This window comes from Hypanus sabinus, chromosome 18 (genome assembly GCF_030144855.1).
Source record: "Hypanus sabinus isolate sHypSab1 chromosome 18, sHypSab1.hap1, whole genome shotgun sequence".
Classification (NCBI taxonomy): Eukaryota; Metazoa; Chordata; class Chondrichthyes; order Myliobatiformes; family Dasyatidae; genus Hypanus; species Hypanus sabinus.
The window spans coordinates 16,642,910-16,664,419 of NC_082723.1; the positions used below are offsets into that span (position 1 = coordinate 16,642,910).

At 42.6% G+C, this 21,510-nt stretch overlaps 1 protein-coding gene across 1 annotated transcript in view; it reads right to left on the bottom strand.

Annotated features, from left to right (window-relative positions):
* The window catches only part of LOC132407358 (hemicentin-1-like), a 460,355-nt gene that overhangs the window by 212,224 nt on the left and 226,621 nt on the right, over nt 1–21,510 (bottom strand). The window contains exons 23-28 of the mRNA XM_059993728.1: nt 11,924–12,051; nt 10,697–10,969; nt 6,722–6,811; nt 4,188–4,379; nt 2,594–2,724; nt 414–561 (exon numbers count right to left, since the gene is read on the bottom strand). Of these exons, the coding sequence (XP_059849711.1) occupies nt 414–561; nt 2,594–2,724; nt 4,188–4,379; nt 6,722–6,811; nt 10,697–10,969; nt 11,924–12,051 (962 nt within the window). The remainder of the gene's footprint in view (nt 1–413; nt 562–2,593; nt 2,725–4,187; nt 4,380–6,721; nt 6,812–10,696; nt 10,970–11,923; nt 12,052–21,510) is intronic.

Genomic DNA, 21,510 nt, shown 5'->3' on the forward strand with positions numbered 1-21,510 from the left:
GTCATTCGTTCATTAGCATAGCTGATATTATCTAAACTGGCTGGCTCGCTGCTCAGGAGCTACTCTATTGATGTCCTATGTGATGAGGCCAAACTCCCTGTAGACTTGCTTAAAGTTGTAATGGAATAAAAAAAATGACTCCATGATAAAGTACATAATTTAATGTCACATTTTCTGCATATACCCAACTTGGTTAACAGATTAGACAAAATCACTAAACCAAGTATGACACACACTCTTGGAGGTCGACGAGGGGGAGGGGGTGATATATGGGGTTGCGAGGGGGTGCAGATGCTACCTCCCTGAAATGCGGTAGGATGCAGGGTGGGATGTCTGTGTTGGAGAGTCCCAGAAAGCTGTTGTTGAGGGAGAAGGAGAGATGGTGAGGAGGCTCTTCTGTGGCTGATCCTTACCCTGCACCACTACGTTGAAATGTTTATCAGCGGTGCCAGCCACATTGACGGCCTTGCAAGAGTACATTCCAGCATCCTCTTTGCGGGCCTTCGGAAGTCGCAACATACGGCCGCCATTCAGGAGTCGGACCCTGCTGCTTCCTGCAACCTTCAGGAAGAAAAGCAAGGACAAAGGCAGCTGATTCCGTACTGTGCTGAACACATGACATATATTCAGAGACATCAGTTCATTCGCAGGCTCCAGCTCATTGGTTTCAATGTGAGGGTGGCACTGTGGGACATAGGTTAGCACGATGCTTTACAGTACGGGTGACCCAGGTCTGTAAGGAGTTTGTACATTCTGCTATGACTGCGTGAGTTTCTTCCTGGTTTTCCGGTTTCCTCCTACAGTCCAGAGACGTACCTGTTGGTAAGTTAACTGGTCTTTGCAAATTGTTCCGCAATTAGGCTTGGGTTAAATTGGGGATTGCTGGGTGCATGGCTTGAAGAGTAATAAGGGCCTATTCTGCACTATCCCTCAATCAATAAATAAATTAAATCGAAAATCTCTGTCTTCTAGGGCCTGATGCATATATTAATGTGCTATCTGCACCTCAACAGACCTTGCAGTTATACTGACATGAAATAATGGAAGTTTTGAAACAGATCAACATCGACTGGGTCAGAATCACCGTAAAGATGATTCATGTAAGTCTCCTTTCTAGTAACTTTTGCAAGGGCTAAAGGAACAAGGCTGTCTTGTACATCATTGTGGATATCCCATAGAATTGGAGTTGTCAAAATTCAAAGAGTAAAGATTGGCTTTATTTGTCACTTGGACATTGAAACATACAGTGAAATGTGTTGTTTGCGTCAATAATCAATGCAGTCTGAGGATGTGCTGGGGGCAGCCCGCAAGTGTCAAACTTCCAGTGCCAACATAGCATGCCCACAATTTACTAACCCTAACCTGTACATCTTTTGGAATGTGAGAGGAAACCAGAACACATGGAAGAAATCCAATGGTCACAGGGAGAACTTACAAACTCCTTCCAAGCAGTGGCAGGAACTGAATTCCAATCTTGCAATCTCAGGTGCTGTAAAGCATTACGCTAACTGCTACACAACCGTACCAGCCTTGTTTTCAAAGTACTACTTTTTACTGTCAATATTTGTGTATTACTTTCCAATTCTACTGAACATTTCTTGGGACAATGAAGCTGTAAAACAAAGCACAGTGCATTAATAATGGGAAAAAATAGGATTTTAAAACATGAGTTCATTAAATTTTTGTGATTTTATACACCAATCCTTTCTATGGAGGAATAATACAGTGTGCTGTAAACCCAAGGTGTACACTAAAATTTAGGTCCAATAGTAGAAGAAGGTGACATTCACATTGGTGTGACCTAACTCACCATTTTTCTTGATGTTCATAGTAGTTATATAATAGGAACTTAAAACAATTAACCCATCTTTGAATACCAAACTTTTTCAATGAATTTGCCCAGATATGCATTCAGATACAACCATAAAAAACAAAAAGTACTTTAGTTAATGAATTAGCAGCATAGACACAAGCTCTTTGGCCCAGATGACAAATGCTAGTACCCAGGCTCTGTCGGACTCCACTCCAACATCTTTTCAGCCAACCACATCTACCCATCTTTCTGTTCCCTCTCCCCATAACTTTGGCTTCCCTTTAAATATATCTATGAGTTTGCCATAATTTTGCCTTTTGGACTCTCCCTTAACCAATTAGGCTATTGGTAAGATGTTGAATGAATAGTTGATGGAAGAGATGCCAAAATCTAACACCCAGGATGATCTCCACATCTTACAATGACCAGAAACAAGAGATTCTGTAGAGGCTGGAAATCTTGAGCAAACACGCAAAAAAAAATTCTGGAGGAACTCAGCAGGGCAGGCAGCATCTATGGGCAGAAATGAACAGTCAAACCTTCAGGCCAAGAACACGTCCTAATGATGAGTGTTGGCCCGGAATGTCGAATGCCAATTTCTTTCTGTAGGTGCTGCTGGACCTGCTGGGTTCCTCCAGCATTTTGTATGATACACAATGACTAAGACCAGGGGCGAAATCCCTCAAGGAGTTCTGGTGTGAAATTGCAGAAAGAAAGCAACATCAGTTTCTGTATTTGTCCTTACACTCTGGCTGCACAAGAAAGGAATATTGCACCCACCGGTCGCTCGTTCTTGTACCAACTGATAGTAGGTGGTGGGGTGCCAGTGCTATCACACTCTAAAGTCGATGGTTGATTAATCAGTGCAGTGATATTCTGTATATGGTAGTTATTCCGAATCTCAGGGGGAACTGGGACAAAAGAAGGGATACAAGAAGAGAGGATGATTAACACACACTTTTTATGATAGCACATTGCAAACTTTACAATCTTGAAGGATAGGCACTTGACAATGCCGCCACCATCAAATTTTCACACCATCCTGTCTTGAAAATATATTGTCAAAACTTCGACTTCCTGCCATGAAAATCCTGGAACCCTCCACCTAATAAGACTTTGACACTGAGAAATTTAGAGGCAAATTCACATCCGCCTGAAAATGGTACATTGTACTTGCGTAGTGTTCTTTCTATAAACACATCATTTAGCTAACACATTGCAAAAACGTGCTAAACAGAACATTTCACAGTTCTGAAGTACAATTACATATTAAAAAGTTTGGCAAGAAAGATTTGATATGGATGGAGGGATTTGGCTCGTGACTTTGGCTTTTAATGGAACTACATGGAAAACTGACTCTGTGCATGGTCAAAGCAATTAGTGACAATCCTCTCTCCTCACGCCATCGACCTTCCCCACAACCCTCAGTGTCAAGGGAAAAAAAGCAACACAGTCTCGAAGGCTGCTGTTTAACTCATCTCTAATGCAGCACTAACAGCTCAACGATCTAGAATGCACACAAACCTTGGGTTCACAAATTCACTAACTTCCAAGTGATGGCGAAGGCTTTGACACTCCAAGCTACTGTGGAGTACTGCACATTAGACTGTCACCATCCAAATGTACCTATTGACACCTTAAGATAATGAGTGATATTTGTCACATCACATAGGTGATAATGTGACATTAAATGTAGCATGCTTTATTTATCTGATAATTATCAACCCAAGCTCTGACCCCTATCATTCTTGTTAGTTATCTTTCAAATTATCTGGCATAATTTTGGTTGACATACAGTCATTGGCCACTTTATTAGCTACACCTGTACACCTGCTCACTAATGCAAATATCTCATCAGCCAATCACGTGGCACCAACTCAATGCATAAAAGCATGCAGATATGGTCAGGAGGCTCAGTTGTTGCTCAGACAAACATCAGATTGGGAAGGAAATGTGATCTAAGTGACTTTGACTGTGGAATGGTTGTTGGTGCCAGACGGGGTGGTTTGAGTATCTCAGAAACTGTTGATCTCCCGGGATTTTCACACACAACAGTCTCTAGATTTTCTTTTACAGGGAGTGTTGCAAAAAGCAAAAAAAAAAGCATCCAGTAAGTGATAGTTCTGTGGGTGAAGCACCTTGTTAATGAGAGGTCAGGGGAGAATAGCCAGACTGGCTCAAGCTGACAGAAGGGTGACACAAATAACCATGTGTAACAGCAGTAGTGTGCAGAAGAACATCTCTGAACACACAACATGTTGAACCTTGAAGTGGATGGGCTACAGTAACAGAAGAGCACAAACGTACATACATTAGGTACAGGAGATACCTACTAAAGCAGCCACTGAGTGCAGGATGTTGATTAAACATTTACCTCGGATTTGCAATCGATATTTTCTTTTGGACGAGCCAGCCTCATTAGTCGCAATACACATGTAATCCCCACTGTTATAGGGCGAAACTGAATCAATCAAAAGAGAGCCATCCTCAAGTATTGAAACCCCTGGTTCATTACCCAGCAGGTCCAGTCCATTTTGTAGCCAGTGTATCACTGGTGGAGGAGTACCTGGGGAATATTATACCACAATGTAATCATAGGATGCATTCATAAAAGGTTTCAATCAGCAAATAGAAAATGGAATTGCATCACTATTAGACAAACATGCAAACTCCAGCCAATTCAAGGTGAATCTGGCCCTCTGAACTGCCTTAAACATTTCAGTTTTCTGTTTTAATGGATTTGCTGTTGTGTTATTTCAGAATATTCAATATGTGACATGACATTAAGGGCCACATTAAATTTTGTAGCTGGAAGTAGAAAATATAGAATTTCACCAGCTGACTATAGGACTGAGTAAAACTGTGGTGGATGGATGGATCCTAGAAATATGCATCAGATTATTTTCTGAAGTCAATAGACACTCTTTAACACTTTGATCCTTCAGTTCTTCTTGGGCTGCTTTATTCATTGTGCAAAATCTTACAAAAGATCTATTCAAGCTCTTCGAGTTGGAAGGAACTTCCCACTTTATCCCAGTGTATTTCTCTGTTGTACTGTAAATGCCTGCAAGAAAATGAATCTCAAGGTGGTATTGTTGGGGCATAATCTGAAGTTATGGTATACAGTATAGCCAATATTAATTTCAACAGCAACCAGATCTGAATGTAGAGTGTAGATTGAATTTAAAATGCAGCTCTGAACAACGATGTTTCTGGACCTGCAGACTGGGGCGGTTCACCTGAGATGTCTGCATATGCATGAATGCAGCTAGAGAGACAATGGTGTCTGGAGTGTTGGCGTGAAGGTTTACATGTTTGAAAATTATATGAAGAATTGTCAACCCAAAATATTGCAGTAAACAATGTCATTGTAACAACTGAAACTGTATTGATCTTAAGCATATAAAAATGAGACACGGTTTGAGTTTAGGAGGCCTCTTCTTTCAAGAGTGTTTTGAGTAGGATGCCTGCTGTTCACGTTGTTAAATAAATACCTCTATATCCACCACCTTCAGTGTCTCTCCAGTGACTTTGTTCACAGTCTCAACAGCATATGGTGACATTTACATTCTTCCATAATAAATTTACTTTGAACTTTGATCTACAGATTTAATTCTATTTGGAAACAGTGGTTGAACCTGCTTCGAGATCCTTTTGTTCAGTGTAGTATAACATACCTTCTTACACTGCTTTTCTCCAATCAGTTTGGTTCACCAATATGGGCTGTTGGTTCAAACAGCCTATAAACCTTGTGTAGCCTTAAATCTCTGTCTTCAGTTTAACAATCCTCCTATCAATGGGATTAGTTTCACCCTGTTTATTCTATCTAAACCTATCATTATTTTAATTACCTCTATCATATCTCCACCACTATCTCTGTTGCAAGCAGATCAATCCTCGGTTCTGCCTCCCCACGTAATTAGTGTTTTACTGCTGTTTGCTCAATGTCAGATGTGTAAAAGCCAGCCAGCTCAAGGTGATACTGGCCCCTGAACTGCCTTGCAATGTTCCAGTTCACTGTGTATCAATTCTCCGTCTGCTACATTGTACTTTGTATTGCGAGTTTTCAGTATGGGTCACACGGGCTGGGGCGTGCTGGAAGCAAATGAGTGTAGTGACGTATTCACGCTTTGTCCTCCTTAGTTTAGTTAGGGTGGGAGTGAGCCAGGAAATGAATATTTTTTTGTTGACCACTAATTTGGCTACTCTAACTTCGCTTACATCACTAATTCCGCTCGTTTTGCTAATATCGTTCATGAAGATCTTTGCTGATTTCAGAATAGAGGATCAAACGTACTTCTTTCAACTTGGATCTCAGTGATTTGGAATGTGTCACACAGTGCCGTAATCCCTCACTCAGTCTCTCAGCGGTTTTGGTCCGTTGTTCCAGTAACCGTTCCAAACTTTTTTAGCATTTATAGAAACATACACTCTGCAAAAAAAACCCCACAACCAAACTGGCCGATTTTAAACCCTTGCACTTCCTTGCACTGTAGAGGGTTAAGATAAAGACAGTGTGATACCCCACTCTGCAAACACATCCTTCCCCATTTTAACCAGGAATACTGGAACAGGAATAGGACCATTTGGTGCCTCAAGCCTATTCTGCCAGAGGCTCTTGGCCAAGACCGGTGAGGCTTCCAAAAGAACTCAAGCCAGAAATGTTTTCTTCTGCTCATTCTTGATCAGACGGTGCTCAAGAGGTAGATCTATCCTGCTCCTGTCTCCTTACTCTTTCAGGACACCTACCCAGCATCAAGTGATGGCTCCCAAGGTTCGCTAGCAATGGCCTGACAGGCCTCTACTGGGTTGGCAAGGAATTGTGCTTCTGTCAAGCCTCCGTGCTCAGTACAGATCTGTCTGCTGGTTAAATTCAGAAATACAAACTCTGACGGTGTAAAGGCCTACCTTCAGCCGGGCAGGGAAGAATGACCTTCTCCTTCGCTAGTCGTTTCTGTTCAGCATCGAAAGGGTCATCTTCAGCAAAAAATGGCGGCTCTGATGAAACAAGAACATTGAATTAATTATTTTGCTTCAGAAGGGTTCTGAACATTTTGCATGTCATGGACACCTGCCATTAACTGAGGGGTCCGGGACCCTAGGTTGGGTACCCCTGACCTGGAACATAGAAGAGTACAACACAGTGCAGACACTTAGCCCCACAATGTTCTGCCAACCTTTTAACCTACTCCAAAATCAACCTAATCCTTCCTTCCCATATAGCCCTCCATTTTTCTTTCATTGATGTACCTGTCTATGACTCTCTTAAATGTCCCTGCCTGTACTACTACTCCTGGCAGCATGTTCCACGCACTCATCACTCACTGTGTAAAAAACTACCTCTGACACCCCACTCCTCGCTACACCCTTGTACAGTATTCCTACCACGAGGAAAAGTCTCTGACTATCCACTCAATCTATGCCTCTTAATATCTTGTACACCTCTATCAAGTCATCTCTCATCCTCCTTCACTCCAAAGGATAAAGCCACAGCATGCCCAACCTAAACTTTATAGGACGTGCTTTCGAATCCAGGCAGCACGCTGGTTGGTCTCCTCTGCACCCTCTGTAAAGCTTCCACATCCTTCTGATAACGAGATGACCAGAACCGAACACCAAACCCAACCTGAGTCCTACACACAAAATGCTGAAGGAACTCAGCAGGCCGCGCAGCATCCATGGAAAAACTTGCAGTCGACGTTCTGGCTGAAACCCCAACCTGAGTTTGATAGAGCTGTAACATTACCTCACAGCTCTTGAAGTCAGTCTCCTGTCTATTGAAGGCCAATGTACCTTATGCCTTCTTAACCACCCTATTGACCTGTGGGTCTCGGGGTGTGAACCTCTGTGCCTTCACACTGTTAACAATCTCGGCATTAACCCTGTATCCCACTTTCAAGTTTGACCTTCCAATGTGAATCACAATCAGTTTACTAGAACAATCTCCATTAAATGTCAGAATCAGGTTTAATGTCACAGACAGATGTCGTGAAATTTGTTAACTTTGCAGCAGCAGTACAATGCAATCCACGATAATATGGGAAAAAAGTGGATTACAGAAAGTAAACACACAACATTTGTGGAGAGATGCAACTGATCTTCCTGCCTTCATTCTCTACTTCACCTTGTCACAAGGATGACTGAGAACACCTTCGATCACTCTGTAGCTGTCCGCTGAAGTGACCGTGTGCAGCGGAAGCGGAGGACTGTTCAAAGGGGAAGGTTGAAGCCCGTGGGGTATTTGGAACAGGATCAATGGGCACTAACAGGCAGCTGATGTGAAGAAATTCAAAGCCAGAGGCGACTCTTACTTTAGCATTTGCCATCCAGGAAAGTTCAGGAGATGTCAGAGGTATGTCTTTTTACACAGAGAGTGGTAAATGCATGAAACAGACTGCCAGGGGCAGTGGGTGGCGACAGGAACATCAGGGGCCTGCAGAATCAGAAACTCTTTGGCACATGAATGTTAGAAAAGTGGAGGACTATGTAGGAGGGAAGGATTAGCTTGATCATAGTTAAAAGGTCAGCACAACATTGAGGGCCGAAGGGCCTGTACTATGTTCTAAGTTCAATGATGGAATGGTTTTCTCAGGGATAAAATTACAAAGGTTCCATGATGTTTTATTATTATTATTCAGGTCATAAAGAGATACAGCACTTTAATCCATTCAGCCATTCTAATGATTAACCATCCATTTACACTGACACTTCATTAACCCCTGCACTCTCTGCCCCAGATTCTAACAATTTACAGTGTCCAACCAGCCTGCACATGAGAGGGATGTGGGAAGGACCCAGAGAACCCAGAGGGAAATGACACAACCACATGGAGAGCATGCAAACTCCAGAGGCACATTTCCAGAGGTTAGGATTGTGCCCACCTCTCTCGTGCTGTGGGGCTGCTAGCTGTGCCACAGTGCCTCGCCCAGCGTATGAAAGTAACTTTGTTAGAAGGGTCACAGAGGAAGGGCAAATAAACAGAGCTCAAGCTGACCGGTGGTGTAGTGGCATCAGTACAGGAATTCAAGACCAATGGTCCAGGGTTCAAATCTAGCCGGCCCCCTTACATACATTCCATCTGCACTGGGTTGAGCGTCGAGCTAGCAACTCAGCCCCGTAAAAAACAGACAAATGCCAAAGATATGGCAAAGAAAAATGCCACCGAATGCACCACAAGGCGCGAGAAGGAACTACAAAGCTGGCGAGGCAGCTGTTCCAGCCACAGAGCTACAGCTGCCTCTGGAAACCTTTGGGACACCCCCTCAATCCCAAAAAGGAACTGTCTGTTAGGTTGATAAATGTTTTGCAATGAGACAAGGTGGGCCTTCATACGTAACTATATGATAGAGGTGTTTAACAAGCTCTTAGGGAGACATGTGAATGTGCAGAGAATGGAAGGTGAGGGACTGGTTTAATTGTATGCCATTAGCTCAGTTGCTTTGGCCCAACGTATTGGAAGGTAGGGCCTGCTCCTGTTCAGTAACTGGGCTCGTCAGCCTCTACGTTCTATAAAGGTCAGGAAGGGCTCTGTTGAAGTAATTTCAATTGCCAAAGTAAATGTTCTCTGCAAATTTTTCTCAGTTTCATCTATTTTCTCTCTTCTCCCCAGAAGGTCATATCAATATCATATTTCCATTCTCTGTCCTCGTTTAACATGACACACCATCCAATGTCCTGCATGGTAACATTAACAAACAAGAAACACTGAGCAACTGAAGCAGAAATGGGAGCAGATGACCAAAGGCTTGGACAACGTGAATTAGATGTAACAGAGGAAAAGGAGGCTTAGCAAAGGCCAGAATTAGAGGAGAGCACACGCATTGTAGTAAAAATGCTGGAAGAAATGGCAAAGGTAAATAAGGGGCAAGAGTGAAAATAAAGATAAGCATTCTAAATCTGAGGCAATGCCTCTGAGAGCTGGTGTAGCCTATCAATCAAGGAGCAATGGGGGAAACGGGCCTTAGTACAAGTTAGGATGCATTCACCAAACAAGCTCAGGTTCCAGGAGAGGGTGAGGAGTGACTTATGTTTCCTTTGGTGGGGGTATCCAGAACTAGAGGGTACAGCCTCAGAATTGAGGGGCAACCCTTTAGAATAGAGGTAAGGAGAATTTTTTTTAGCCAGAGAGTAGTAAATCTGTGAAATGCTCTGCCACAGACGCAGTGGAGGCCAAGTTCGTGGATATATTTCAGGCAGGTTGATAATTTCCTGATCAAAGGATATGGCGAGAAGGCAGGTGTATGGGGTTGAGTGGGTTCTGGGATCAGCCATGACGGAATGGCAGAGCTGACTTGATGGGCTGAATGGCCTAGTTCTGCTCCTATGTCTTAAGGTCTTACAGACAGGGCTCTGGACTGCTATGGTGTCAAGTGGAGTGGAAACGATACACTTTTAAATGCAGGGTATCGCAACTGAACAGGACAAAGTGAACGGGACGAGAAATTTTATCATTCTTCGTATAAAAGGTTCACATATTGAAGTGGCATGGTGGTGTAGCACTATCACAGTGCCAGCGACTTGGCTCCAATTCCCGTCAATGTCTGTGAGTAGCGTGTCCGTTTTCCCTGTGACCGTGAGCGTTTCATCGTGGTGCTCCAGTCTTCTCCCATAGTCGAAAGATGTGTGGATTAGTAGGTTGATTGGTCACATGGGTGTAATTGAGGCCAAAAGAGCCTTTTAATGTGTTGTAACTCTTAAATAATTAAAAATAAAATAAATATGGGAAAACAAGACATCTCATTCAACACATACAAAATGCTGGAGGAACCCAGCAGGCCAGGCAGCATCTAGGAAAAGAGTACAGTTGGTGTTTCAGACCAAAACCCTTGTAAGTTTCATCCCCAAATCTGGACCATACAGTTAATGGTCTGAATGCATACCTACCCAACACTAACAGTGTCGTATCAATCACATCATGTCCAACGCTATTGGTCGCAACACAACGATATACTCCAGTGTCAGACAGCTCCACGTCTTCAATGCTGACTGAGCCATCAGGTCCATCCAGGGAGTCCCTGGCACCCTGCAGCAGGGCTTCACCATCCCTGTACCATCTGATCTTTGGAGTTGGGTCCCCGTGTGCCACGCAGGGAAGGTCCACTGACTGACCAACGACTGCTTTCAGGAGATGATGCGAAGGGTGGATCTTGGGAGGAACTAGGAAAAGGAAAATGAATGAGAGTAAATAAAAGAGAAAATATATGTTATTCAGTGTATAAACTCTACCAGCTTAATTGTCTCATGGATCAAAAGTGTTTGTAATCTTCATCCCCAAATTCAGCAGCAGAACATCCAGTCTACAGCATCTCATATTTCCGATACTCGTTGATGATGATATATCCCTGGTCCCTGCAGTTAAGGAGATTCCATGACCTGAAGAGACAAGGTTAACCTTGTCCATGAATACAGACCCCACAGAAAAGCATTCAATGATAGAGAAGTACCCCAGGCTAGAAACATGGTCATCCAATTGCCAAGTAACATCAGCCATAATAAGTGGAGTCTCCCGCTTCACTCAGAAAGAGAGGGCAACACACCCAGCCCTATGCCTCAGGAGGTATTAGACCATAAAACATAGTAGCAAAAAAATCCCCCTCCATTTCTCACTTTTCTCACCTACCTATCACTTCCCTTGGGTCCCTTCCTCCTTCCCTTTCTCCGATGGCCCATTCTCCTTTCCTCTCAGATTCCAGCCCTTGAACTTTAACACCGACCTGGCTTCACCCACCCCCTTCCCCTCCTTCTTCCCCCCCACCCCCATTTTATTCTGGCATCTTCCCCTTTCCTCCTCGGTCCTGAGGAAAGGTCTTGGCCCAAAACATCGGCCGGTATTCATTTCCATAGAAGCTGCCCGATCTGCTGAATTCCTCCAGCATTTTGGGTGTGTTGCTCCTTTTACAATTTGCCAACTTCCCAAAAATCTATGATAAATCGTCTCAACTCAAGCAGGAAGAATAATTTGGACCAGGCAGCAAGAAGTGGCTCCGTGGATATAGATTTTAAGCAGGCACTTGCACACCCATGGAAGCAAACACCAAACACAACCCCACACTTTCAGGGAGGCAGGAAAATGAAGGGGAAGTAAAACAGGCCGGGATAAGTAACTCTCACCATGAATAATGAGTTGCAGTGTCAGTGAGGCATTTCCAACTCTGTTAATAGCAGAGCATCGGTACAGACCACTGTCAGACACCCTGGCATCCCAGATCCTGAGTGACCCCGATGGCAAGACTGTGTACCTGAAAGGACAGAACACAGGTAATTCATGAGATGAAGTGCTTTGTGTTGTGTATTTAATATTTCAACATTATTATAGTAAGCTTGTGTGTGTGGCTTGTGTGTGTATATATATATATATAGATATATATATATATATATATTGAATTGAATTGACTTTATTTCTTACATCCTTCACACACAAGGAGTAAAAATCTTTGCCTTATGTCTCTGTCTAAATGTGCCATGTGCAATCATAGTAGTTTATAATAACTTATAATAAATAGGACAGTCAATATAACATAGAAATACACTCAAGTCAGCGTGAGTTAAACTGTCTGATGGCCTGGTGGAAGAAGCTCTCCTGGAGTCTGTTGGTCCTGGTTTTTATACTGCGGTGCCACTTCCCGGATGGTAGCAGCTGGAATAGATTGTGATTGGGGTGACTTGGGTCCCCAATGAACCTTCGTGCCCTTTTTTCATACCTGTCTTTGTAAATATTCCAAAACATGGGAAGTTCACAACTACAGATGCACTGGGCTGTCCGCACCACTCTTCTCAGAGCCCTGCGATCAAGGGAGTACAGTTCCCGTACCAGCCAGTGCTGCAGCCAGTCAAGATGCTCTCAATTGTGTCCCTGTAAAAAGTTCTTAGAGTTTGGGGACCCATATCAAACTTCTTCAACCTGTGTGTATGTATGGTTGATTAAGCATTCTTGTTCATTCAAATAGTTCATAATTGCATATGTCATCATGTTACCACATGATATGTACACCCCTCAACTGAAGTAGACAAAGCCAGACCCATATTTAGGATTCCCAAGACTCTCTTTGAATTAATTTAATATTTTGAAGTTACAAAGCATACCACTTTGTACACCAAGTATGAAATAAAATTGTGCTGGAATTATACAGGTGTGAATAGAGTGAGTCTATTAAGTTACCACAATATTCATTTTCAGACCAAAATTCAAATGAAGCTAGACTGAGGCGAGAGATGTCCCTATCTCAGATGACCCACTTGGCAGACTCACCTGCCTCCATTTGCATGGAAACATATTGCAAACACGGTCCGTAGTGAGAACAAATTTGTTAAGCTTGCAAGTTGCTTCCTCTGAGTTTGTGTCTCAGGGCCTTAGGGTGCACCACACGCACCTTAATGTCGAGTTATTGTGGGTTGTAACAGACCTGAGAACCTGTGATGGAGAAGTCAGCTCTAGAGCCCATTATCTTCACCAGCACGAGAATCCATGAGTGCATCCTCTTCACATACAGTATCAACCATATCTTCCACCCACTCCATGCTCTGACCCGACCTAAGACCGCCAATCCCACCCTACCTTTCTGTCATTTCCACATGCAATCTACAAGCATGTACAAAAAATGAGAGCAGGCAGGTCATCAACTATGAAAGCAGCAAAGAGACCAAGTTTCCATTTGAATTTGCTGGTAAACTGCAATTTCTTGAACAAGAAATGCAAGTGCATTCAAACCTCATCATTATCTGGAAATCTTACAAATCTGAGAACAAAATTTCAGCCGCAGCATAAAAATACACAGAATTTCAGCTGAAGTCAGAGCACAAAGCAACTAAATGTCCTGCTTTTTAAAGGAATGTTCTTTGATACAGTACTTTTTATTTGATTAATTCGTTGAAGGAAACAAGCATTAGAGTTCAGCAACTAGACTCCTGACATCTTTTGCAGGAGGCAGCAGATTCAACCACAGCTGTAATGGCAGATGGTGAGGGAGCCTTTGTTCTGCCCTGTGACAGGACTGGTGGGCACTTCAACAGCAGTAATTTCTATACGATTGGAAATACGACCCAGCGCCCATTTTATTAGGTCTGCCTGTACACCTGCTCATTAATGCAAATATCTAAACAGCCAATCATGTGGCAGCAACTCCGTGCATAAAAGCATGCTGACATGGTCAAGGGGTTCAGTTGTTGTTCAGACCGAACATCAGAATGAGGAAGGAATGTAATAACGTGGCCACTGAGTGCACTTTCAGACACGTCCAGTTAAGTCGCATGTCAGAACTAGCACACAGCATGTGCAGAATCCAGCACAGCTTAGCATTTGTTATTCACAAGACCCTGAGAAGTCAGAGTGCATGTGGCAAACTTCTGGGGGCACCACTTCTTCCTCAGCACTGAAGATCCCTTGCCTCTATTCCAATTCCAAGCAAGTCTTGTGAAGGATGCAGAAACATCTGGTAATAGAACCATAGAACCATAGAACATTACAGCACAGAAACAGGCCTTTTGGCCCTTCTTGGCTGTGCCAAAACATTTTTCTGCCTAGTTCTACTGACCCGCACCTGGCCCATATCCCTCCATACACCTCTCATCCATGTACCTGTCCAAGTTTTTCTTAAATGTTAAAAATGAGCCCGTATTTACAACTTCATCTGGCAGCTCATTCCACACTCCCATCACTCTCCATGTGAAGAAGCCCCCCCCCAATGTTCCGTTTAAACTTTTCCCCCTTCACCCTTAACCCATGTCCTCTGGTTTTTTTTCTCCCCTAACTTCAGTGGAAAAAGCCCCCTTGCATTCACTCTATCTATACCCATCATAATTTTATATACCTCTATCAAATCTCCCCTCATTCTCCTATGCTCCAGGGAATAAAGTCCTAACCTATTCAACCTTTCTCTGTAACTCAGTTTCTCAAGTCCCAGCCACATCCTTGTAAACCTTCTCTGCACTCTTTCAACCTTATTAATATCCTTCCTGTAATTACATGACCAAAATTGCACACAATGCTCCAAATTCAGCCTCACCAATGCCTTATACAACCTTACCATAACATTCCAACTCCTATACTCAATACTTTGATTTATAAAGGCCAATGTACCAAAAGCTCTCTTTACGACCCTATCTACCTGTGACGCCACTTTTAGGGAATTTTGTATAGAAAGATAGAAAACAGATGCAGGAGTAGGCCATTCGGCCCTTCGAGCCTGCACCGCCATTCAGTATGATCATGGCTGATCATCCAACTCAGAACCCTGTACCTGCTTTCTCTCCATACCCCCTGATCCCTTTAGCCACTAGGGCCATATCTAACTTCCTCTTAAATATAGCCAATGAACCGCCCTCAGCTGTTTTCCTGTAGCAGAGAATTCCACAGATTCACCATTGTCTGTGTGAAGAAGTTTTTCCTCATCTCGGTCCTAAAAGGCTTCCCCTTTATCCTTAAACAGTGACCCCTCATTCTGGACTTCCCCAACATCGGAAATAATCTTCCTGCATCTAGCCTGTCCAATCCCTTTAAAATTTTAAACGTTTCAATAAGATCCCCCCTCAATCTTCTAAATTCCAGTGAGTATAAGTCTAGTATCTGTATTCCTAGATCCCTCTGTTCTACTGCACTCCTCAGTGTCCTACCATTTACCTCGTATGTAATCTGGTTAGTTAGTTTATTTTGTCATACGTACTGAGATACAGTGGAAAAAAAACTTTGTATGTTATCCAGGCGGTGCAGTGAAGTTAGACAGGTAAAGTGCCAGGGTCAAAATACACTGAGAGAACAGAAGTTTATCTTTAGTGTATAAGAGGATCATTCAAAAGTCCTATGAGAAAGGGATAGAAGGTGTCGTTAAAGATGCTGGTATGAGAGCAGAAAGCACTCTCCTGCTTGGGGCCCTTAACAGAAAACATGCTGCTGGAGTAAAAATTCTAGTAGGGATTAAGTGCTTAGTGTAATGAGCTCTTCAGACCTGTGTGGGGCGCCAGAGAGCACTGGGTGTCGAGGTTCTTGGAGCACCTGAATTAATTAATTGTTGTTTAATGAAAGTTATTAACCATTTAGAGTTTCCTATGTTTTTTCTTGAGTGCCTTGCTCTTTGTAATGCGATTTCCTGGTGCTTTCCGTTTAAGGTTGTTAAGTTTATTTTGACAGACGTGGAGGTTCCGTGTTACTTGTACGATTTAAGTGGAAATCTGATTAGTGCTAATAGCAGGGTGGTAGTTTTGAGAATGTCACTTTTCGTGTTGTCAATCGGCTGAGCCGCTGACGTTCTTTTGGAATTATTATGAATAAACTCTCATCACCATCTCTACTTTAGAGCTTGATTTTCCTCCGCACTTGGTTTCCAATATTGCCAGCACACATCGTGACAGTTTAGTCATAAAAAAGGGACTTAAATTTTTATAACAGACTTTCAGGACAATAAATCACTTAAACTAAACAAGGTCTCTTTCCATTGGCCAGGCTGTCAACAGGAGGGCATGCATTTATGTTCTGTAATTCTAGTGTCTAAACTGGTAACATAAATAGCCTGTAAAGTTACACTGAAACAATCTCTTGTTTGTATTACCAAGATCTCAGATGCCATAAGCACAAGAGATTCTGCAGATGCTGGAAATCTTGAGCAAATGCTCGAGGAACTCAGCAAGCGAAGCAGCATCTATGGAGGGGAGTAAATGTTTTGGACCCTTCATTAGATGCATGCTATTTTAATCAAGTCAGAATTTTTCTCGTGAAGAGATCCCTACCAGCTCTGGGGCCTTTCTGATCTATGCCAGCTGAAAGCAGAGGGGAACTTCTAGCATCAAGAACTTGGAAGCCACGTCAGAAGAACAAAAGGACACTGTAGAATTGATGGAAGCACCTCACAACTACCCACCTAGTCACACAGTCAGCCATTACCAATCTTATTCATAGAAATGTCTATGGTTTCCAGTCTGAGTTCACTGGCCACCCAAGTACCCACAAAATGAACATAAATCTAATTGATCCCAGGTGACTGCTTATGAAGAAGTGGAAGGACTTATTCCTCCTTTGAACCATGTGCACAATTCCATAAAGCAGGAGAACAGCTTCTCCATATCAAACTCTCAAACCTCCAGTGTCCTATAATTCAACCAGAACATGATTTCTTTTTTAAAAAATGCTTTGTGATGTTGTGGATGGAAAGTTAAGCTCTAAACCCAATTGGCAACTGACAAAAAAGAAAATTAAAACAATGATTTATAATGGTTAGATTATAGACCGATGAGATCACAGCAGTAAGACTCATTCACAATGATCTAATCATCCAGAAGGTGAACAATAAGCAATTCTGCATCTGCTTATTGTAAAGAGGAAAATCAAAGCAGCCAAATAGGATGTTTAGTCCCATTTTAAGAGCATCTTGGTTCAAATATGTGTGAAATCCTAGAGCTTCAGTCAACTGAGTGTATCAAGTCAAATCCCACCACAAGCTCATCTCCTACGACTCAAATGGGCAAACGGAGATAGGCCCAGCATCCTTAAATAAAACGGGGGTACGAAGTTCAAAATTTCAATGTAAATTTATAATCTAAGGACATATATGTCACCATATACAACCCTGAGATTAATTTTCTTGCAGGCAATAAATCCGTACTAGAATAATAATTATAATAGAACCAATGAAAGACCACATCAAGTCGGGGGTTCAACCAGAGTGCAAAAGACAACAAACTGTGCAAACGCAAAAGGAAAGAAATAATAAATAAATAAGCAATAAATATCGAGTTGAAGAGTCCATAGGTTGGGGAGCATTTCAATGATGCAGCAAGTAAAGTTGAGTGGAGTTATCCCCTGTGGTTCAAGAGCCCGATGGTTGATGATTGAAAGTTGAATTAAATATATTGATTATATTACCACATATGCTTAGAAATAGAAATGCAAACACGGATTGTTCTAACCTGCATGCTGGTGATCTCCAGGTCAAACAAGCCTCCGCACTCAAACTTCCAAAATGTACATCAGGTTTCACAATGCAATACAAAATTAACACAATATTTGGCAATCTGCTTTATTTCTTGATCAAAAGTCACATTCCCGACACTTTCTCAAAGTTATCAGATCTGAAAAGAACTTACAAAAATGTTAACGCGTACGACTTTCTCTCCTTTACCAAGCATGTGAGCATCAAAGTCAAACGACACTTATTATGAAAGTATGTCTACTTTATGTAACCTTGAGACTCATCTCCTTACAGGCAGCCACAAAACAGAGAAACCCCATAGAACCCATTTAAACAAAACAAGACCATCATACGCCCAACGTGCAGGGAAAAAAAAGAAAGAGAAAGAGGGGGAAAGAAGCTGTGCAAACAATAAAAGTAAGCAATTCAGAACTGAAGTTCACAGAAGTGAGTCCACACTGTGATAGCTGCAGGCTACAGCCACAGTTTGGTGCAGAGATGAATAAACCTCGCGGAGTAACGAGTTGAAGTTCAGCGTGGAGACGAGTAAACTGTGGAGCAATGATTTGAACCGGCCCCTGTCCTTTTCAAACTGCTCCGGTGCTTGAGTCGCCCAGACCTTGCTCTCGGAGCCAGATCCTGCTGCTTCGATATGCTCTTGTGTCTGTGCCCCGCCACCTCAATTCGGTCCGTACTCTACTTTTCCAATTCGGCTCGGCACTTAAATCATTCAAATCTCAGGTCTTTCCTCGCTCTCAGGCCCGGGTCTGGGCCCTGCTGCCTCAACTCTGCTGAATCAAATTCACTCCAGGAATGACCAAACATCGGCTCATTCCCCACTCTCCGGTCCACACCCCACCACTTGGACTGGACTCATACACACCTCGCCGCAGCCACCCAGCATCTTCGAGACTTCAGTTCCCACTGCCAAAATGCCAGGTCGCACAAGCAGTTCAAAAGTTCAACTCCAACTGGGAAGTTATAGATTGCTTGCCGTGATCACTCAGCAGGAAAGTGTAATTAATAAAGCATTTAGTTTGTTTCTTTTATTTGCCTCCAGCAAGCAGCCACTGAGCTTCTCCATCTTTAACAATGATCCACGTGAAATAACAAGACAAGCAGATATGTTCAAAAGTAACCATATAACAATCACAGCACAGAAACAGGCCATCTGGGCCCTTCTAGTCCGTGCCGAACTAAACTGTACACAATATTCCAAATTTGTCCTTACCAATGCCTTGTACAATTTTAACATTACATCCCAACTTCTGTACTCAATGCTCTGATTTATAAAGGCCAGCGTTCCAAAAGCCTTCTTCAGCATCCTATCTACATGAGACTCCACCTTCAGGGAACTATGCACTGTTATTCCTAGATCTCTCTGTTCCACTGCATTCCTCAATGCCCTACCATTTACCCTGTATGTTCTATTTGGATTATTCCTGCCAAAATGTAGAACCTCACACTTCTCAGCATTAAACTCCATCTGCCAACATTCAGCCCATTCTTCTAACTGGCATAAATCTCCCTGCAAGCTTTGAAAACCCACCTCATTATCCACAACACCTCCTACCTTAGTATCATTGGCATACTTACTAATCCAATTTACCACCCCATCATCCAGATCATTTATGTATATTACAAACAACATTGGGCCCAAAACAGATCCCTGAGGCACCCCGCTAGTCACCGGCCTCCATCCCGATAAACAATTATCCACCACTACTCTCTGGCATCTCCCATCTAGCCACTGTTGAATCCATTTTATTACTCCAGCATTAATACCTAACGACTGACCTTCTTAACTAATCTTCCATGTGGAACTTTGTCAAAGGCTTTGCTGAAGTCCATATAGACTACATCCACTGCCTTAGCCTCGTCAACATTCCTCGTAACTTCTTCAAAAAATTAAATAAGGTTTGTCAAACATGACCTTCCACGCACAAATCCATGCTGGCTACTTCTAATCAGATCCCGTCTATCCAGATGATTATAAATACTATCTCTAAGAATACTTTCCATTAATTTACCCACCACTGATGTCAAACTGACAGGTCTATAATTGCTAGGCTTACTTCTAGAACCCTTTTTAAACAATGGAACCACATGAGCAATACGCCAATCCTCCGGCACAATCCCCGTTTCTAATGACATCTGAAAGATCTCCGTCAGAGCTCCTGCTATCTCTACACAAACTTCCCTCAAGGTCCTGGGGAATATTCTGTCAGGACCCGGAGATTTATCCACTTTTAAATTTCTTAAAAGTGCCAGTACTTCCACCTCTTTAATTGTCATAGGTTCCATAACTTCCTTACTTGTTTCCCACACCTTACACAATTCAATATCCTTCTCCTTAGTGAATACCAAAGAGAAGAAATTGTTCAAAATCTCTCCCATCTCCCTCGGCTCCACACATAGCTGACCACCCTGATTCTCTAAGGGGCCAATTTTATCCCTGACTATCCTCTTGCTTTTAATATAACTGTAGAAACCTTTCGGATTTACTTTCACCTTATTTGCCAAACCAACCTCGTATCTTCTTTTAGCTTTTCTAATCTCTTTCTTAAGATTCCTTTTACATTCTTTATATTCCTCGAGCAATTCCTTTACACCATGCTGCCTATATCTATTGTAGACATCCGTCTTTTTCCGAACCAAGTTTCTAATATCCCTTGAAAACCATGGTGCTTTCAAACCTTTAACCTTTCCTTTCAACCTAACAGGAACATAAAGATTCTGTGCCCTCATAATTTCACCCTTAAATGACCTCCATTTCTCTATTACATCCTTCCCATAAAACAACTTGACCCAATCCACTCTCTCTAAATCCCTTCGCATCTCCTCAAAATTAGCCTTTCTCCAATCAAAAATCTCAACTCTAGGTCCAGTCCTGTCCTTCTCCATAATTATATTGAAGCTAATGCTATTGTGATCACTGGACCCGAAGTGCTCCCCAACACATACATCTGTCAGCTGACCTATCGCATTCCCTAACAGGAGATCCAACACTGCCCCATCTCTAGTCGGTACTTCTATGTATTGTTGCAAAAAACTATCCTGCACACATTTCAGAAACTCTAAACCATCCAGCCCTTTTACAGAATGAGCTTCCCAATCTACGTGTGGAAAATTAAAATCTCCCACAATCACCATCTTGTGTTCACTACAAATATCTGTTATCTCCTTACATATTTGCTCTTCCAACTCACGCTCCCCATTAGGTGGCCTATAATACACTCCTATCAGTGTTACTACACCTTTCCCATTCCTCAATTCCACCTAAATAGCCTCCCTAGAGGAGCTCTCTAATCTATCCTTCCAAAGCACCGCCATAAGATTTTCTCGGACAAGCAATGCAACACCTCCTCCTCTGGCCCCTCCTACACACCTGCTTCACACCTGAAGCAACTAAATCCAGGAATATTTAGTTGCCAATCACACCCTTCCTGCAACCATGTTTCACTAATAGCTACAACATCATAATTCCAGGTATCAATCCACGCTTTAAGCTCATCCACCTTTCTTACAATGCTACTAGCATTAAAATAGATACATTTAAGATACTCTCCACCTCCTCCTCTCTGTTCATCCCTAACAATGCATTCAAATTTATTCTCCTTTTCTTTCTTCTCCCCTACATCTTCGGGCTGAGCGCATCCCTTCTCCATCACCTGCCTTTCCTCCCTCACACACTGTCTACTTACTTGCTCTACTGGTGAACTAACCTCCGCTCCCATGGTTTCCTCAAATTGATTCCCGCCCCCCTATCTTACTAGTTTAAAGTTTGCCCTGTAGCCCTAG